General features: G+C 31.6%; 1 protein-coding gene across 1 annotated transcript in view; it reads left to right on the forward strand.

Annotated features, from left to right (window-relative positions):
- The window catches only part of LOC118192530 (uncharacterized), a 153,392-nt gene that overhangs the window by 37,126 nt on the left and 95,657 nt on the right, over positions 1-20,609 (forward strand). The window contains exon 2 of the mRNA XM_035363525.2: positions 11,802-12,062. Within this exon, the coding sequence (XP_035219416.1) occupies positions 11,831-12,062 (232 nt within the window). The 5' untranslated portion in view covers positions 11,802-11,830. The remainder of the gene's footprint in view (positions 1-11,801; positions 12,063-20,609) is intronic.

Raw genomic sequence — 20,609 nt, forward strand, 5'->3', positions numbered from 1 at the left:
AGTCATCAATTTTTAACATCAAAACGTGCTTCGACGTATTTACTCTTTTAATAACAGTTATGTTAAAAATAGGTTTATGGTCATATAAACCTTCTTAAGCCCTGATCATGCATTATTAATAGGCAAAAAGTGATAAGCTGATATACAGTAGCTCTGCCGGAGGCTCAAGTTAATGAATAGTATAAGCAGCAAATGCTTGTTTAGTCCGGTAGATTTAATCATCACGATTGAAAATCCGTCGGAAATGAGCGATCATAAAAGGATTAGGACCGCTGTGTAAGAGAATCTGTCAAAAAGAACATCTTCAGCTGTCGGATTCAGGTTTAAATCCTCATTCTTCGATTAGGCCGAGTGCATTAAAATTGCCTTTAGGAAGAAAAAGGCAACATCTTAACTGATATATTGAAAGGAATTACGATGTGAGATGATTTCTAATACAAAATTGCGATAATGAAAATCACTTTCATTGCAACGATAAAGATAGCGTACTACGGAGCACATTGTCTTGTCCTTCAAGACCGCAAAAGAATATGTCGTAGATAAAGACGATATTAATTCGGTCTCTCGAGAAAAATATCAAAATGTTTATAAGCATTTTAAGATCTATATAGCTAGGCTGAATTCTTTCTCTGTGATAGGAGGGTATAATTAAGATAGCTGACAATTTTCTGGAAATTTATTCTTCATTAATATTTCATATAGATATGTGACCTTACTAATTTCGTGTGTTCGTTACTGTTTCCTAATAACGTGTCGAAACAGCTGTATAAATTATCATAAGTGAGCGAAGAGATGCAGTTAGTGGGGAAAGGCTCTGAGATCCAGTGGTGATAAATAGTTTTGCTATTTTGTCGAATTCCGTGTCACTTTGCGGGAGGAATAGAACAAAATGATTTCGTACTTCTCTTCTTCTCCCAACAAACTTTCAAGATTGCTTTCGGTTCGACGAATTTTAAGTAACTCCGTTCATCAGTGGTGCTACAGTTACAAATGTCTGGACGTTATTGAGGATCTGAACTCGTAGTAATCGGCAGTTTCTCCTAAGTATTCATTATACACATCGAAGAGAAGAATAATTGCAAAATAAAAGAAACAAAGATTTAATTAACCTTCTAATTCCTTCATACAGTGAAGTAATGTGCTGGAGGATGCTTTTTTTTTTAAATCTTAATTTTAAAATTCTGTATTTCTTTGTCTTGCTTTTTATATTTATTTCGACATTTCCTTATTACAGTCAAAATAATTAGACAATTGAATGACTAGATTGTGTTTTAAAACAATAGCAACATATATTTTAAATTTATAATGTTTAAAATTGTTCACGAACCTCTTAATAATGGAATTGATATTAATCATACCTGAGTTTATTTCAAGCTTTAAATTTGTATAAGCATTGAAAATTAAGCGTCACAAACTGAACATTTGGAGATGAAGTCTTATTTACTCATTTGTTTAACTTTCGTGTATATGTGTATTTATGTATAGGTTATGTGATATTTATTATTATTCCACCAAACGTTTAGCCGTGTCTTGCTGCAGTAAAAACTGCTGAAATTTAAAAAAAAAGATCTCTGAAATCATTCATTTTTTATCATTTTTTGCCACCTCATAAAACCCAGCTTAAGATATCCTCCCGCTTTAAAAAATGCATTCATTCAGACATCCAGTAAACCATGTCTTGAGAAATGCTTTGAATATATTAGACTATGCGCAGAAGTGATACAACATTAGAACATTTATGTTTCAATATCCGTCAATGGTTATGTTAATCAAATAGCAATGTAAAATATAGCTCATGATTACTAGATAATCAGTAACTATAATGTTAGTTTCCATTAAAGTTATTGATTATAGCTGAACATATTAGGGCTGCTTACCTAAAGAAAGGGTACCTTCATGGAGGACTTCCTTAAGAGAATTGATTCATAGACACTTTACACTTGGGAAACCCTCCCCCCCCAAAAAAAAGCCAATACAGCCCGGCCCTTAACTGCACTTTAAACGGCGGTTGCAATACCCATGTATCTTATCCATTTGCACCTACTAGGCAATTTTCATTTAGGCAAATTTACTAGAGAAATTAGAGTATATATTATTATTTGATTTATTTTCTAGTTAGATGCTTTTAAAATATTTTTGGTAATTGCAATGTAGCTAATAAAGCATTGATAGAACATTTTATTTTTATGCGATGTTTATAGAATAATTGCCTTCGGCTGGAACTTGAGGCAGCAACGTTCTTTGTAAACATGCTATTAGCCTTATCTTTTGCCTTTCTTGAAGCAATCAAATTATGAAGGATTCGTATATGCTTGCTGAAGATGCATGTCGTGCTGCACGACATCAAAGCAGTTAGTAACTCTTCTTCCTGACAAACGGAAGACCACCTAGGGTAAATAAATTAAGGCCGTAATCGGAAAAAATAATTAGTAGCGGATGCGCAAACGGAGGTGCAGTTAACAATAGAGAGTAAAAATGAAACTAGGAAGGCCATATTATACCTTCCCGACAATCACTTTCAAATTTATCGGCAGACTTTGTTTAGAGGGTCACTGACTTTCAAAACTTGTGTCATTTGAATATCGCTTTTCAATCAGTGATGAATGTAATGCTTTAAGAGAAAAACAAAGAAGTTATCACTGCAAGCACTCCACGTTGAAAATGAATGGTAAACGTTGTGCAAAGTGCCGAAATATTCCCGTCGTTCTACTGTTAGTTTCTGCATCTTATGAATGGTCGAGTCTGTTTTCATAACAGTTAATATTTATATCAGCTGGAAAGGATTATACTTTATCTTTCTTTCCTGTCCAATCAGCTTTTTTGATTATTTTTTTTTTTTTTTTTTTTTTTTTTTTTTTTACCTTAAACGCAAACTTTGTACTTTAGAGGAAAAAATAAAGGTAAACTTCTAACAATGGCTAAATTTCTGTCTTGAGACTTTGATCTGGTTCTTCTTTCTTATCTACAGAACGAGAGTATTCTGAGTATTAGCAATTTTTGGTGTTAGTTGTAAAAAGTCTACATTCTGAGATATTGGGGAATTGCAATATAAATTACATTTCGTTTTCAAATATTTTTGTTAAAAACTTTCTTTTAGAGTTTCTTAAAAGTGCGGTTTGCAAGATCTTTCTTAAAAGCATTATTTGGGAGTTTCATCATAGTGATACCTTCTTTCTCTAAGGATAATTCTTTTTGATTGTGAGCCCACCAGTGGCCGAGCGGTAAAGTCGCTGAACACTGGCAGTTCGGTCCGAGGTTAGAATCCCGCGAACGGGCATCCCTCCCTTTAGGCAGACAGCCCTAGTGTGCTTTGCCGTAATTAAATACACCACACCACCTTTTTGATTGTACTGATACATTGTATGGATGGACCGCTGCAATGCAGGCTCTTACGTGTTCTAGGAAGGACCAGGATTTTCAACCATTGAAGAATTAAATAACTGAATACGTCATCATTATACGTGCATACATTTTGTCCCTTTATTAATTTTTTTATTGCAAGTGCATATGACCACCTGTACCGCCATTAGGGGCTTAACAGGGCTTAGTGGAGCTATTTAGTTGAAGAAATGTTAAAATCTAAAATAAATCCTAAATCAGGCCCATAAGCAGCAGAACAACTACCGTACTACTTAAAATAACTTTAAATAGAATTAGCAACTAAAATATGAACTTTAGAAGCTGATGAGATTTATTAGCTACACCAACTAATAATATATTATTACATACTTTGTAATACAAAATAACACATGTTACTTACATGCATAAAAATATGTTACTTACATATAAAAAATAACAGAATAATATAAACACTTCAGTTTTTCTTAAAACAGGCAAAAAATTTTTAAACACAATCACTATATAAATTCATTTCGTTTACAAATACATATTTTACGAAAGTTGACAATTTCAATTAAGACACTGTATTTCTACATAGATCACCTACAGTATTAAATTTAGCAAGATCTGGAATAAATCTTAGAACAGTATTTTTCATAGAAGAACATCTAAATAAGCAGGTGCTCAAGGTCGACATTACTCATGCCACAAGGACAGGCACAATTTTTAATCGAAAACATATTACAATGAAGTGAAAAATGTCCATTATTAGTTAAAGCTTGGTTAAGATACATGTCACTTAGGCATCTTCTCTCACTTATAGTTAAGATTAAATTATGTGGGAATCTTCCTTTAGAATCTGGATCGTTCCACTTTGCTTGCCAAAGAGTCAAACTTCTTCTTTTCAACAGGGATTTCACACTATCAAAGAAAGTCTTTGCTTCAGAATCAATGCTTTGATTTTCAGTGGCAGCCTTTGCCGATCTGTCAACCAATTCGTTACCAATAGTTCCAATATGACTCTTCGTTCAAAAGAGTTTAATATCTCTGAAAGCGCTAAGAAAAATTAGTATATCTTTTATCTGTTTAATTAAATTGGTTTCAATTAGACAAACGTCCGTAATTGAAACAATTGCACTATCGCAGTCACTATAGATTTCCACAGGAGCTTTCTTAAAATCAGAAATAAGCCAATATAAGGCCTCCCGCAGGGCCCCTAACTCTGCTTGATAAACAGAGGCATTGCCCAAAAGTCTATATTTCCCTTGTATGCTTAGTTTCTCGTGTGAGAGCGCGCAAAAGTTTCACCCTTTAATTACACATGACCACATGACCCTTTAATTTAGATCCATCTGTAAAAACAGTATAACCTCTCATGTTAGGGAGCCAATTCAAAATTTTCAGTAAAGCCGGATGATAGTCAAAATCTCTAGCCGAGAAGACCTCACTGACCTCACAGTTTTATTACCAGCTTTTAATTTAAAGGTAGTATATTCTTTTTCCGCTAAAATATCGATCGGAAGACATCTAGCCAAAATCTGAAGAGCTACTGCCGAAACAGATCTAAAACACTTGGTGATCCTTAAGAGAGCAATTCTGTTTGCAATATTTAGTTTCGCTTTTCAACCGATCCAGTCCACCATGAGCCACATGCATCCAAGATCTTTCTCTTTACAGCTCTTTTATATAAACTCTTAAGAACTTTACCTTGGAGATTCGTTTCACTAAGCCTATTAAGAATATGAGTGCATTCAATCTTTATTTGATCTCGGTGCTGTATAAAAGTGAGCTTTTCATCGATCGTAATGCCCAAATATTTGATTATCTTATAAACTCTAATTGGTTGTTCACACAGTTTGCACCTAGGATGTATGGATCTAATATTAATTTTGGCAATACCCAGAAGAAAGCTCTTCTTTGGATCAAATTTAACATAGGAAGATCACTTCTCCAGTTAATGCTAGTGTATGAGAAGTCTTTAAATTCCTCAACTTCTAGATCTCGATGGATATTTCTGTATCTGATCAGATAGCAGGCATTAATAGTAAGTAACATCATTTTGCATTGCTTGCAGCAACTTTATTTCCTAATCGGTGATAGTAGCCTATACAGGGACCAAATAGATGTATAAGACCGGGTAATTGTCTTTAAATATACAGCTTCCTTTTAAGTTGATATTTGAAGATTCTACCCAGGACTGCTCGAAGATTGCTAATGACGCTTTTGGTTCAAGCAATAACATGTTTCAAGCCATTAAAACAAGTAATTATTGCATTATATATAACATCTAAATATTTGATATCTCATACGGGGCATCAGAAAGAAGAATTCTTCCTTAACAGGGTTCTTTTCAATATATGCATTTGATCACGAGCAGGGTAGATTTTTCAAATTATTCTCGCTTTGTATTTCGAGTGCAGATGTTAAAAAGTATGAAATTTCCTTGAATTTTGGCAAAGGCATATTTTCCACGCCTGAATTTAATCGCGTTTGGTAGTACCATTAACTCAGTAAAACATCATGTTATTCTTGTTGGAGTAAAGTTTCTTAAGTTTTATAGCGTAAAATAAATACAGAACTTGGTCAAGAACTAAGATTTGAGAGACATTTAAGTTAATGTTCTTAGTATCTGAAAGCTCGATGCTTTCCTTAACTACGAACTGCTACATGAAGGAATGTTTTGAAGAGATGAATTATTTCTCTAACATTGTTGTAGTTGATGCACTTGGAAATAGTAAAGTCCTTCATGGTAAACGTGGTCGAAGGCCTTCTCCATGTCTAGCGTGAGCATGTCAGTTAATTGTTGTTGTGAAAGGAGGTACGATAAGTTAATCAGGCACATATAAGAATTATGAAAATAAAATAAAATGCAACTCAATCTGTTTACTTGTAAAAAATATTATTAAGTATACTTATGTTGGCTATGTGTTATACCAGCTGTAGCTGGTATAACGCACACAGCCAGCCTTTACATGCACAGTAATATAATTTTCCCAGACAACTACTTCTTCTGATGATTTTTCATAAATAAATAATTAATTCTTTTTTTCATATTGTCATATCGTGAAACTTTATCTTAGATTGGGAGGGGCAGCTACAATGACTTAATGCAGGGGAAAATATTAGATTGACAGAGCATTTAATCATAATTTAGTATTAAAACATAATTAAATATTAAACACATATTTTAGAAAGCGAAATAGATACATAATTAAAGAGTCATAATTACCCCTTTGTTATCAAAAGGGATATAAATTCTGAAGTAAAGCCAAAAATCGAGCCAAAAAAGTTATTTGATCTTTCAATAAATTTTAAATTTCTAATTTGGTTTAAGAATAAAAAAATCGTCATTCCCGACATCATCTCTTTTATTAAACATAGTTCAGTGTAATGTTCAGTAATCAGTTTGAAATATTAAGAATTACGTTTGAAATAGTGTCACGTTTTACTGGCGAAATTTCAATTTGTTATCTTTTAATTACAAATTCGAAATTCATTTAACTTTATTAAAAAAATTTCTCCCTAGGAAAACCACTTCCTTGCGTGATACACATTTAGTTCTAAAATCATTTAAAATTTAAAATCATAGGGTATTGATATACGGTTTGGATAATTTAAAAGTAATACTGATCACTGTAACTGAAATGTGCCATCTTTTTAAACCACAAACAAGCACGAAAGTAAAAATTACTAATAGCTAGTAGTAAATCATGTTTATCTAATTTTGGCTTAGCATTTACCTCTGCAGTATGATAAACTATCACTAATGTTCATAAAATGGCAATACTTAACACAATGGGCCAGTGAACAGTAATTGAAAAAGAAAAACATACATACGATGTTTCCGGTGATAGGACGTCATCGGATGTCCGGTACTTCATCAGATGGGAAAGAAAAAAAAAATGTTTCAAATATTATATGAGTGCGTTTATACATACAGTGTAGAGTTCATAATTATCTATTTTGTAGTAAATTTTATGTTTTCTTCAGATACTAATATATTTCTTACAGCATCTTACAACATCTAATAATTTCATCGCTGGAAAATGGCAAAATTCGCTACACGGCTGAGGGCTAAAATCATGAAATTTCGCAAAGTTTTCGAGGTTTGTTATTTATTCTAATACTAGTGAAAGTACCCGATGCCAGTTAAGTTAGATTGAGAGTACTGCATCTAACAACAGAGAGAACGATACCGCTGTAATCCTTCTCTAATAACGATGCAAAATATACGATTCGTTGTCATATATTTTTCAGTCTGTTGCGATATTTAACCCCCATAAAAAATTCTATAGAAAAATAAACTAATTCTCTCTCATTATATCAGCAACAACGGCACGCAGTTTGCAATGATTTTCGTCTTTCTAATCAAATGGTCGTAAAACGTTCAAGTTCCATCCAATATTTCACTTATATTCAATTTTAGTCGATTAAATGTGGCAAAAAAATTAGCATAACTAATCAGAAATCAATAGCGCGAACAAACAAAGAAATACACAAACAGACATTCCTCTTTATATGTACAGATTTTGTAAAAATCACAAATTTTGATTAACAAACTTTACAGTTTGAAAGAGAGCAGTAGGAACATTTTTCGAAATAAAGCATTTTTATCTCCAACGTTCCAGACTGTAGCCACACGGAAAAATGAGTGCGAAAATTAGTGTTTTCAGAGTTTTTAATTATAATATCTCGTATGATTGAAGTCGTACGAAGAGGGAAACAGTCGAATGCCTTCCCAAGAAACTTTGGAATCGGGAATAATGAATTGAATGTTTGGAAATGCTATTTTTATTTCATCGTAAAATTTAGAAATTTTTTATTAACAAATTCTGCGATTGGAAAACGAGCAATGGCAACACTCCTCGAAATAAAGCAAATTTTTATATACAGCTTGAGAGACTGTTGCCACTCGGAATACATGAGGGCGAAATTTAGCGTTTTCAAAGCTTTTAATTAATATCTCTGATTTAAGCAATTTCTTTTTAGTCTAAAAGGGCTTTGTCCCTGAAGGACTACTGTTTTCGTTTTGCGATTTTGCGTTGGTTCACTATAAATGTCCGTTTCCCTTTTCAAACTGTTGCTACCAATGTTAGAGTCCTGCATTATATTTGAAGAAATTAAATAATGAAAAATCTGCATAAATGTATGTATATTTCTCGCATTGTGATCGCATTATGATAAAACAACGGTACATAGAGCCACCGAATTTTTAATGACATAATCCTCCTACAAATATGGGCATGTGGAAGCCCAAATTTGAAATTTGGAATTCGTTTTATTATCGATTTCGTATTTTGTAAAACTTTGACGAATTTTTGGTTAACAAACTCAAAGATTTCAAAGCGAGCAATGGCAACGTTGTGCAGAAAATTTTTTATCTCCGGTGCAGGAGACTGCGTATCGTAAATTCTAGAGATATGCTCAATTTTAAACTATTTTGCGATATTGCTCTTGAACTGAATTTTATGCTTTAGTGCGAAAAACCGTTGAGAAATACCCAACCTGGAAAATTTTTTAAATTCAAGGGACTAAAAACCGTGCGTCGTTGCAGTATTTTTACTAGTGCTAATAACATGGGCTAATAAAAAAGGGGGGTGGGATGAGAGAAGGCTTTTGATATAAGAACATCTGCAGTGCAAAGTGCAGCTGAAATAGCATTAATGTTTATGTTCAAAAATGAAAAAGGATACTGAGATATAGAATAAACTAATCTTTTCGGTGTTGCATAAGTATATCTTAATTCCTTAATTAACTAATTAGAGACTATGAATAAACAATTAACACAATCAATTAGTTACTATCTTTGCAAGTGAGATGAATTCATAAATTTTGCCTTCTCCGTTTTTTCAGTGTTAGATAGGTTCAGTGCTATAGAGGTAGAACACCTAAATCGAGCTACTTCACTGATAAAAATTCGTGTGCCATTGAATCGTCCCCCACCTTTTTTTACCTGAACGGTACATACATTGCATATTGAATAAATATTTTAATTATTTAAGATAAATTAAGGTGCTTAAGATACATAGAACTTCTTGTTTTATTTATGTCTCTAACCTTTTCCCGTGGGCTATAGAGGCCAATTTCGAACGTATTATGGCCATTTAGTTATTTATTTTAAATGAAAGGAACAGAAAAACAAATCGACAGGGTCTTGCACTTCCTAATTCATATTAAGGAGCAAATTTTAAATCTCCATAGTTTACTCAAATTTCTTGAGATACATTTAAAGTAGTGAAAATGCGGGGCATATACGTCCCAGCCCCCTGGAAAAGACTGAAAGGCAATGTGTTAAAGAAATAAGTTAAGAAAATCAATATTTTTCACTTCATTCAGTGCCAATGTGTACGGCAATAATAAAACATTTAACAACGAAGCTTCTAAAAATAATGATAAATTTCTCTTAAAATTCCTGTCTTTGTCATGCATTTATCGCTAACAATTTTTATCCACATATTGTTAGCGATAAATGCATGACATTGTTCGTTAGCCCAGATGGGCTATTAACTTTTTTTGGCATTTTGTGGAGTTTCACTATAAACGACGTTTCACTTTTCAGATCGCCTTGTGTTATAGTTAAAAAAATCAAATAATGAAGAATCTGCATGAATGTATATATGTTTCTCGCATTGTGATAAAATAACGGTACCTAGAGCCATCCAGTTTTGAATAACGTACGTCTCCACCCGAATATGGGTATCTGGAAGCCCACATATGGAATTTATTATGTATATTTTATTATCTACTTCATATTTTATAAAGTATTTATGAGTTTTGATTAAGAAAATCGACGATTTCAAAGCGAGCAATGGCAACACTGTACGAAGAAAAAACTTATCTCCAGCGCGCGAGACTGTGTATCGGAAATTCTGAAGATATGCTCTTTTTAAATTATTTTGTGATATTGCTGTTGAACTGACTATTATGGTTTAAGTGCGAAGAACATGATATTTAATAAATAAAGGTAACACACAAAAAGTTAAAAAATGCCCCTTTTTGCGTAATATAAAATCTAAAAACTTTCAGATTTTTTTAAATATTTTAAGCTATTTTTTATATGCACTTAAAATTGTCTTCTAGAATTTTTCATTAAGTTTATATTTAGCTAATTTCAGTATTATTTTCAGGTCCCATTTTTTCTGTCAATGAAGTAAGGTGCATATACACAGAAGACTTATTATGGCTAGGCAGCAGTTAAAAAACTAGCAGTTAGTCATTTCTCACTACAGTTTTAATGGCATTTTTTTTTTTTCAAATGAATTATAATAAAAAGAACGGTAATAAAACTTTAATGAATTTAATATTATAATGCATTAAAATTAAATAAACGAATAATTTTATTAATTGTATTTAATAAAATTTCAGCTTAAAAAAGGTGCTGAGCTCAAATACTTAAAAGGGAAATACAATGAATGCACAGAACTGCTTTTCTTTTATTCCTACCCCCATTTTAGTCTTAATTCAATCCTTGAACGAAAAGAAAGCAGAATATTTTTGACGTTATTTTTGTTTATGCCGCTAATTTAGAGAGAAAAAAGGTTAGCTAAAGTTCTTTAAGAACAGGAAATTTTATGGAAGTTTCTTTTCTTTCTACTTTTCTTTCTTTTTTTATTTATTTTTTTTTTATGAAATATAGTTAATTTATTCGGTTTTTAATGAGAACTAATTTAAATAACGGAATAAAATAACGTTTCTTACCTTGTTATGAAAGCTGAAAACTTTCGGATATCTAAATTTTATTATTCTTGAATGTGAACTGTTTTTTCCTATGATGACTGTACTTGTGTGTGTTTCAGTTTTAAAAGAAAACGAGATCATTCTCTTTAGTCTCCAGAATATCGCAGAATCTTTCACTTACTTTTACCTGATTATTATGCATTATAAAAAAGGGTTTTTTGTTAGATAGTAGGGTCTAGAAAGATAAGCTTACTGAGTTTTTCTACCTTTTTTTTATTAGAGATTATTAAACGCAGTTGCAATTTAATTTTTGTATAATATTCCAAAGTAACTTACGCCTATATTTACTTATAATAGTATCTTGTTTTGAGACATTTTCTAAGCTATTGCACAATTGAAATTTAGTGGGATAACACCATTTAATACAGCAACTAGAAAAATTCACGATCAATGTAATATAACGTAAAAAATAAGTAAAAAGTGTTATATAGGGTCTCGTATTTAGCATTTTCACCATTTTTTATTTGTTTATTTAATTATTTTGCAAAGAAAATCTTCACTATAACTGCTTTTTCCTGCTTATCTCAATGCTATTAATGGCATCATAGCATTGTGTGAGCATATCTCAGTGCTCACACATGAATGTAGGATATAAGGTTTAAAAGTTAAACTACTTAATTATATTTGATTTCCTTACAGTAATTAAAATATGCTAATTGTCTCCTGTTTATGTTTTGACAATTTGTTTGCATCTAATTAAGCTTTGTCCTTTTCTTTCGGAACAGACACCCTGTGGCCGACTCAAGGGGACGGCATGGCACCCCGGGGTAGCGGGGGCGCCTCGGGCAGCTTCCTCGCGGCGTATCGAGGCCCCGAAGTGCCCCTTCATCAGTATCCTCCGCCGGCAACCTGCGCCACCTACACGGCCAACCACTCCCCCGGTGTGCCCTACTACAACACAGGCCGCTACACCGTCAGCCCAATGGCCGCCGTCTCCAACTGCGGACCTCTGGAAAGGTTACCCCCCGGTGCTATGGGATATCCAGGTAATTCGTTATTAATAATAAACATCATCCAGGTTAGATTATTATACTCCATAGAGTACTATGTATCTGTAAAAGCTTTCATAAACTTCTCAAGACTGCTAAAGCAAAAAGCGTTGAAATTTTCATTTCAAAGCAAGCGTGGTTCAAATTTTAATTATCTTAACTCTTTCCATTTTAAAGACGTATTCCCAACTTTTTTATCCCCGAAATAAAATTAATCTTAAGGGGTTGAAATAATGTTTGTGCAAAGGCATATTTAAGAAAACACCAGAACACCATCTAGTAAATACACAAGAATTGCTTTTAATTTTAGAAAGTTAGTGTAAAGTATACGATTAAATTTTTTTTTATTGTGGGGCAGTTTCTGTCATAAATAGTTTAAATGAGAGGATAATATGCAATTTTGTTTTCTGATACCTACTTATGTTTCAGCTTACAAAGAATGCATTTATTTCACATAATCCAGAGCTATGCTTAATCTTTTTTATTATTAGCCAGTTTATTTTGAACTGTAGATTGATTGATGGAAGGAAATTAAAATGTAAAATTTTGGCGTCTTTGGGAAAATCTATTAAAATTCACTGAAATCTGGATACTAAAAATTTCTTTATTCGGTTACAATAATAGAATAATTTATTAAATTGAATTTATTAACATGAACATATACTAAAATTTACATCAGGTTTTTCTTCAATAGCTCCCTGTAATCCCAAACAACAAAACTGCAATGAAAAATTTACAAAAACCACATTTCAATTAAACTTCAAAACTCTTTCAATGAAATAACTTTAATTTGAAAAATTTTTATAATAAAATGTTTAAATATATAAATGTATATTATGATTTTCTTTATTCAATAATAACAGCGTGACCACCTAATTTTTTTTTAATTTATATGCAGGCATTTTAATTGTTCATACGCAACTTACATGTAGATATTCGTTAACTTATTACTCTAATTATATATATTTTTACATACAAAAAAACATTATTACATTTTTTCATAATTTTTAACATTAAAAAATAGTAAAATCTGACGTTGATGTATGTATTACCTTCAAGAGATTTTGCAGTTGATTTCATATTTTACACTTATTCATTGTTATAGTTGGAAATATTCTTTTAACTGCTATTGAGGAATCAAGGACGCACAGCAGAGCTTTATTTAATATTGTTAAATTAGAAAACATTTGTTCTACTCAAATTTTCGTTGAAAATATTTTATTTCAAAATCGATGTGTTCTTGACCTTTTTCAGTACTTTGAGTAATATTCGCTGCCAATGTCTTTTATTTAAGAGCTATGGAAAATTTAAAGCAAAAGATATTACAATGTAAAAAAGTCTGATTTACACACTTCAGAATCTGGTATTGCTAAACTCTTTTGTGTAGGATTTTGAAAAATATTTTTTATAAGGACTAAGATTCATAACAGATGAAGAAGTATTACCTTCTAATGTCTTTGTCTGGATCATCGTATATAAATTCATTTTAGAAGATTTACATCAATTCATTTCAGAACTATCATTCCCGTTTCTAAATTTACTGAAAACTGAAGGCGGCGGAATTTATCTCTTCAGTTTCATCTGTGTTATTTGTATTACCTTAAGTTTTCGTAAAATATTTTAGGATCCTTTTTACTTCCTTGTACGAAGAAAAGGAAGTATACTAATCCCAAATTTCGGATATCGTATTTCAAAGAAAATATGCATTTCGACCGCTCTCGAATCTATTTAGACGATTCTTTTGCCCGACATCTGTACACATAGACAGAGTAAAGGGCTATTTTTTTCCAAAGCAGATTATAAAATGGATATAAAAATGGATTCAGAAGAGGAAACGGTAAAAAGGGCCGTAACCTCAGAAATGAAATATATATATATTAAAAAAACATTTTTGCTTTAAAAGTGATTCAATTATGTTATTCTTGTGTTCTAGTTAAGGATTTCATGCCCTTAGTTAATTTTCATCCAATAGTTGTAGAATTATTAACAGTTTAAAAGTTTAAGTGGCGCTAGGCCTAATGAGGCCGTTATTTGTTAATTTTTGACACTCTTAGTAGAATAGTGAATTACGTCAATTAGTGCACCAACTTCAGGGTCTTTTCACCTAGCGGAATCAAGTTAACTTTCAATTTTATTCACCGAAAACTTTGTCTTCCTGCCCGTTCGCCCAGATGAGCTCTAGAAGAATTCTCATAATTACAAAAATTGCTTTTTTAACTGTATGTCGTGTTTTAGGTTTTTTTGTATTTTTGCCTTGCTGCGAAGAAATATATCTTTATTATATCTAATATATTTTATTTATCTTTATCGCTAATAAAATTCAAGTAAATAAGCTTAAATGAAGTGCAGCAAAAATTGTGTATAATTTAATAAGCCGTACAAGGAAGTCATGTGGTGTCCACATCAGATTTTTAGTTTATAAACATTCAGTCAAAAACAGTATTGTAAACTTAAATTTAGTACAAGGTAGAGTGAATGTTAACAAGTGAAATTTGTTTTAATTAAAAATTTTGTAGAGTAGGGAAAAATTAAAACGGATTTGATTTATAAATACCATCATTGTCGCTTTCAAGAGGAGGTACAAATTTATGAGATATAAGTTTTAATTATCTGACGTTATTTTAATATTTTAGTTTATTTATTTATTTCGAAGGAAATGTGCTATATTTGATATTAAATGCACTAGAGAGCTAAAAAATTTATGAAAGATATTAAGTCTGGGACGAACGTCCTAGAAGCAATCACCCTGAACAGCAATAAAAAAAATTCTTTAAAACTAAACTAAGAAGGCTCATTTTGTTACATTTTATGGGCAACTAATTGTTGCCTATAAAAAAGAAGCAGTTACAATTTATGGCTGTGTTTCAATAAACAAGGGATTCGGTTTTTCAAAAGTAAGTCTATTGCTAAGTTATGGTTGTAGTGAATCCCGTAAATATTATCACTAAATAGTGTTAGAAAACTAACAACTAAGTAATTGCTTTAAACATCACTAACTGCCATTAAAATGGTGTCACTAATTTTGGATTAAATTAAAAAACTCTTCTGCATGAAATTTTTTAATTTTTTTTTTTACTACTCTAAATCTTGTAGGGAGTCAATTTCAATAGATAATACTAAAAACTGAATTATAGAATAATATAAAATTGGATTTTTATATAATTAGAATTTTTATATAATTTGCATAATTTCTATATTAATTTATAGTTTTATATAATAATATATCTAATTAGGGTAATAAGTTAACGAAATATCTACATGTAAATTGCGTGTGAATAATTAAAATATCTACATACAAATTTATGAACAATTAAAATGTCTATATATAAAACTGGATTCAGATACTTCCTTTTTTCAGTTCGTTACATTATTTCATCTATTTTTATTCGTCTACATAAATCTGAATTTTATTTAAAGCAAAGGTATCGAAAGTATTATTAATCATTTGCAGAGTATTTGAGCACCTTAAATGCTACGTTTTTAGACAAATGATGTTCTTTTTTTCTTTAATCTAAGAATATATTCGAAGGATGAAATAAGAGAAAAGTATTAAGACCGTACAACAAAATATGATCAATATTAACTCTCAAGATGATTCTGTATGAATTTCATAAATTTAAGCTAATTGAAATGTGATGTCTATTTTTTGCATTTATCTACATGAAAGTAAACTCGAGTTGTTTTTCTTTAAAAGAAATGGATAAACTTTAAGTCGGTATATGTATAAGATTAGAGGAAGTTCATAACATTAATATATTTGAAACCACGAAGTAAAGGAAGATGGAATAGCCTCAGTTCCGAAACTGAAATTAATTCTATCATTTATTTAAAAAAACTTTATTTTAAATAACTTGAGATACAGTACACATATTAATTCAAAACTCCTCAAGATAATCAAACATTTCAGATAAACACATACACACACATGTGTATTCAAGTGCTTGTTTTTATTTGATGAACTTCTGTTGCAATTTAAAAAATAAATGATTATTAAATGCCTTTCCATATTATTTTTTAAAAACTTATTAAAGGTTTGGTAGCTTACAGTAATTTTATTAAAAATGCTTTAAAATGAAGTAATAAATCATCTGGCTTAAATACTCTTCTTGTATACCATTTTCAAAATTACTTTTTGTTCCAAATTATTATTTACATTGGACCCCCCAAAAAAGGAGGGACTCCGACATTTTATGATTTTTGATAGACTACTTATTTTTTGTAGATAAACAAAACATGCATACTTTAATTTATTAGGTTAAATTATTAAGTTCCTATTTTTATATAAATATACAGAATTTACTGATCCATGAAAGAAAACTAGTTTTTAAAATATTCGAATTTTAAATAAAGTAGTTTAGAATGAAGGGAAATCGATATGTAAGTAACTCGCTGATATTTCACATCAGCCAACTGCCGAAACTTAATTCGACTGTCTTGAAAAAAATTAATTAATAAACTTTATTCATCGAAATAAGTTTTCTAGTTCCTGTTGCAGATTAGTAGATAAGAAGTTCGAAGCAACCTAAACCAGAACAGGTCATTATCAGTTGATCTCGCTGAATATCAATATCTCGCTGAACTTCTTTCAACGTGGCAAATCAAACCATTTGCATAATTCCTTAGTGTAATGTAATGAAATTATTATCTTTTTTAGTTAGTTAAGTTTACATCACTTCATATTTACGAAAAACCTGCTGTAGTTTCCGATTTACAAAAGGAATTCGGAGAGCATTTTCTTTTTTACGAAAAAAGACAGAGGTGAAAATAGCATTCACTTTTTGTTCTATGCATTAGCTAAAGAATAATACGATTTTAATTATGAAACAATAGACAGGTGTAGAACAGTTTTACAGGATATTTTGATTACCTACAGCGAACTATATGGTATGGGAGATGTGCTATTCTAAGCAGTTACGCATACTATCTAACTTGAAGCCATCAGTCACAAGAGACAAATCTCGAATTTCGAATTGAGGCTGACAGACAGAGAATATGTAAATTATAGTAAACTTGATGGATACAATTACAGACTATCTCTTCCCTTGACCTCAGTGCCTTGTATTCTTCGCTTCGGATGTTCAACGAATCGACCTAATGTTCAACGAATCAGTCTACTAGATTAAACCTTCTAGTGTCTTCTTTGTCTTTGCAATTTTGGAAGGAGAAACTGCACTACTCGTGCCACTTCTGTTTGTTTGGACTATGTATTTAACCCAGCGGATTTTCCTGGCCCAAAACCTTTTTCTTCCTTCTACCTTTTCTAGAAAAGTTAAAGTGTCTCGCTTCCCCAGCTGTAGTTAGGACGTTTCAGCTTACGAAATACCTTAGAAGAGTGCTTTGCTATCATAAAGCAGAGTTAAAATTTAACAAGCAACTATATATTATATTGAAATTTTTTAACCAAAAACTACCTAATTTTATACGTAATTAAGAGTTTTATTTGAACTAGTTAATCAAATTAAAGCACCTATTTAAAAGAATTAAAATGACAGCACTTCTAGTTGCTTGCATTCGTTGCTACAGGTAAGTTAAATCGTCACTTTAAATTAATTAATAAATACAAAATTTACTTTATCTTATTCTACACTAACGTGCTATAATCAAACCGTAAATAAAGTTTACTGTAAGAATAATAATTAGCGGGCTGCAACCAAAGCAAAATTTGTAAGTTCTATGTACCCCTGAAAAGCAAATGTATGAAAACAGTTCAATATGAAAGATATTGTTCATTCTTTCCAAGCAACAACCACTTCGTAAATAATTTTTTACTGTCGAACCAGGAAACAAAAATTCTTGACAATTTTTTAATGTAATATAACAATATTTTCTCAATATTAATAAAAGAATTAACGTGGCAATAAAATACCGTGTCAGTTATATTGCTGAAAAAAAAAGTTGCCAACACCAGCTATTTATTTAAAATGCTTACATTAACGAACAAATTTCGACATACAATGACGTCACATGCAACTGCGTGTTTACTTTAACATCAGAATATAACCATATATAAAAATAATATGTTTAATGTTTGGCAATGTTATTTTTGTTTCATATTTTATACAACTTATAAGTTTTTGATTAACATACTCTACGATTTGAAAGTGAGTAGTAGCAAAACTTTTCGAAATAAAGCATTTTTGTTTGGAAAAATGAGTGAGAAAAATAGTGTTTTCAGCGTTTTTAATTAATATCTAGGTTTATTAAAGTCGTATGAAGATGGTAACAATCGAAATGGCTTCCCACGAACTTTTGTAATCGAGAATAATATATTTAATGTTTGGCAATGCTGTTTGTTTTGTTTCATACTTTGTGAAACGTAGATCTTTTTATTAACAAACTCTACGATTTGAAAGCCAGCAGTGGCAACACTTCTCGAAATAAAGCAGTTTTATATCTCCAGGGTGCGAGACTGTTGCCACTCGGAAAAATGAGGGCGATAATTGATGTTTTCAAGGATTTTATCTCTGCTAATTAAAGTTTAATATCTCTGGCAATTAAAGTCGTACGAAGATGAGAATGGTCGAAATGCCTTCCCACGAATTTTTGGATTCCGGGGTACCTCTCTCGAAATTGAACTCCCCGCCGTTCCGAAGAGATAATGCCACAAACAAACAGACAGATTTTAATAGTATAGAAGATAGTTATCGTAGGAGTGATAATAAACCAGACAAACGTTTTCAGACTGGGCGGCCAGAGCTTGATCAATATCTAGTGCCTCTTAAATCTGTCGTGTTCTTATAAGACCTGATGTTAAAAACAGCTGTAATAAGATAACGTTCCATTTATGTTGCACAAGATTATTTTTCTCACAAATAGAAACGTTATTACTTTATAAAACTATCTGCATTAAATTTTTTAACAAGTTTGGGTCATTACTTTCCTTTTCATCACAGCCGAACTACTCTCAATCAGCTGCACTAATAAATGAATAGTATTATTAAAAAGGAAAATAAAGAAGATAATTCAGTTCGCTGTTAAACTAACAACAGAACAATCAAACATAAAGAATAAAATATTTTAAAAAAATCAAGGTGAAGATAATTATATGAAAAAACACCTCTATTTTATTTTTTGTTTCTCATTTTCTTTTTTTCTTCTCGACTTAGAACTTCTTTAATTGATCCTTTTCGTTTTTGTTATCGGTGATTTTTCCCGCCTTCGGCTATCGTCTTGGCGAATTCTACGTAAGAAAAAAAGTTCTAGAAAGGGTTGCCGGAAAGGGGGGTCAAGGTGTTTATAAATACAGGCATCTATTCGTAATGGGCGCCACCTCTTGGAATCGAATGTTATGCATCGCCGGACGGACACATTTATTAAAAAAGTAAATAAATAACACAAAGTTACATGCCACGTAGTTTCTTTTTTTTTTTTTTTTTTTTTCCCTGTCTTTTATTTTTCATTACCTGCGTGTTCTGTAATGAACAAGAGTTGAAGTTGTTTATGCTTGTCGGGCCGTTTTTGTTATTTTTCTAATTGTCGAGTTCACAGAAAAGGAGAATTGTTCCTTGGCTTTCTAGAGAACTGTGAGCATGTGAATATTCCAAACACGTCGTTCACAAGGTGCACAAGAGTTAGAGATCACTAGCGAATTTCTTTGAATGGAGTAATTTCTCATATTTTTGTTTCCATTTCAGTTCATTTTATAGTGAACGAAGTAATTATTACTGGAGCAATGTACTGTGGCTTTTCTATATTCTTTTCCTGCACCAGTAGAACAGCTGCTAAGAAAGACTTACATGAATGCAAAAATGAAAAGGAATTAAGGAATACATGAAGCAAACATCTTTATTTTAAATCAGAGTTCACTTTTTTATTTAGTTAACTTTTCAAGATTCTTTTCTTTATAATTTCAAAGCAAAAATTGGAACAACAACGCCAACTTTCACGTTTTCATATTAATAATTGTAAATTAAATTGTTATTGCTTCTTACATTTGTGAACATCTATGTGATTTGAGACGCAAATAGACGATGTGCACGTTTGCGTTAGAGGTTCTAATCTGAGACATTAAGCCTTTTCATATACACTCATGTCCATAAATTAAGGATAATTCGGAGTCACGCGGAAATCGAACTCTAAAATAAATATATCACCTGTAAAATCACTACACCTTCAAGAATCATATGCAAATTTCAGGAAGTAACCAGATGACACCGATGGTACGTCACAATGACGAGAGTGCACGAGAGTGATATATAAGGAACACAGGCAAAGAAGTAAAATTGTTCGCAGGCGCTTTATAAGCATTTCAGTGCAATAACCGAATAGTTATGACACAAAGGACGCATTTGGATGATTTTTTACGTGGTAGAATTAACGGACGTCTGAAATGTTAGCGTACTCAACTGTAAGCATCAGACGAACTCGGAATTGCCCAGAGTGTCATCTCCAGGCTTTGGCAACGATTCCAAGATGATGGTAATGTGAGTAGGCGTTACAGCACAGGTCGCCCCACAGTTACAATGCCGAATGAGGACCGGTATTTGGCAGTTACTGCCAAAAGAAACAGGCAGAGCACAGCCACAGACCTGTCTCGTCAGCTCT

The sequence above is a fragment of the Stegodyphus dumicola genome, chromosome 3 (assembly GCF_044657685.1).
Source record: "Stegodyphus dumicola isolate Sdum_Otavi_A_Nest chromosome 3, ASM4465768v1".
In the NCBI taxonomy this organism is placed as follows: Eukaryota; Metazoa; Arthropoda; class Arachnida; order Araneae; family Eresidae; genus Stegodyphus; species Stegodyphus dumicola.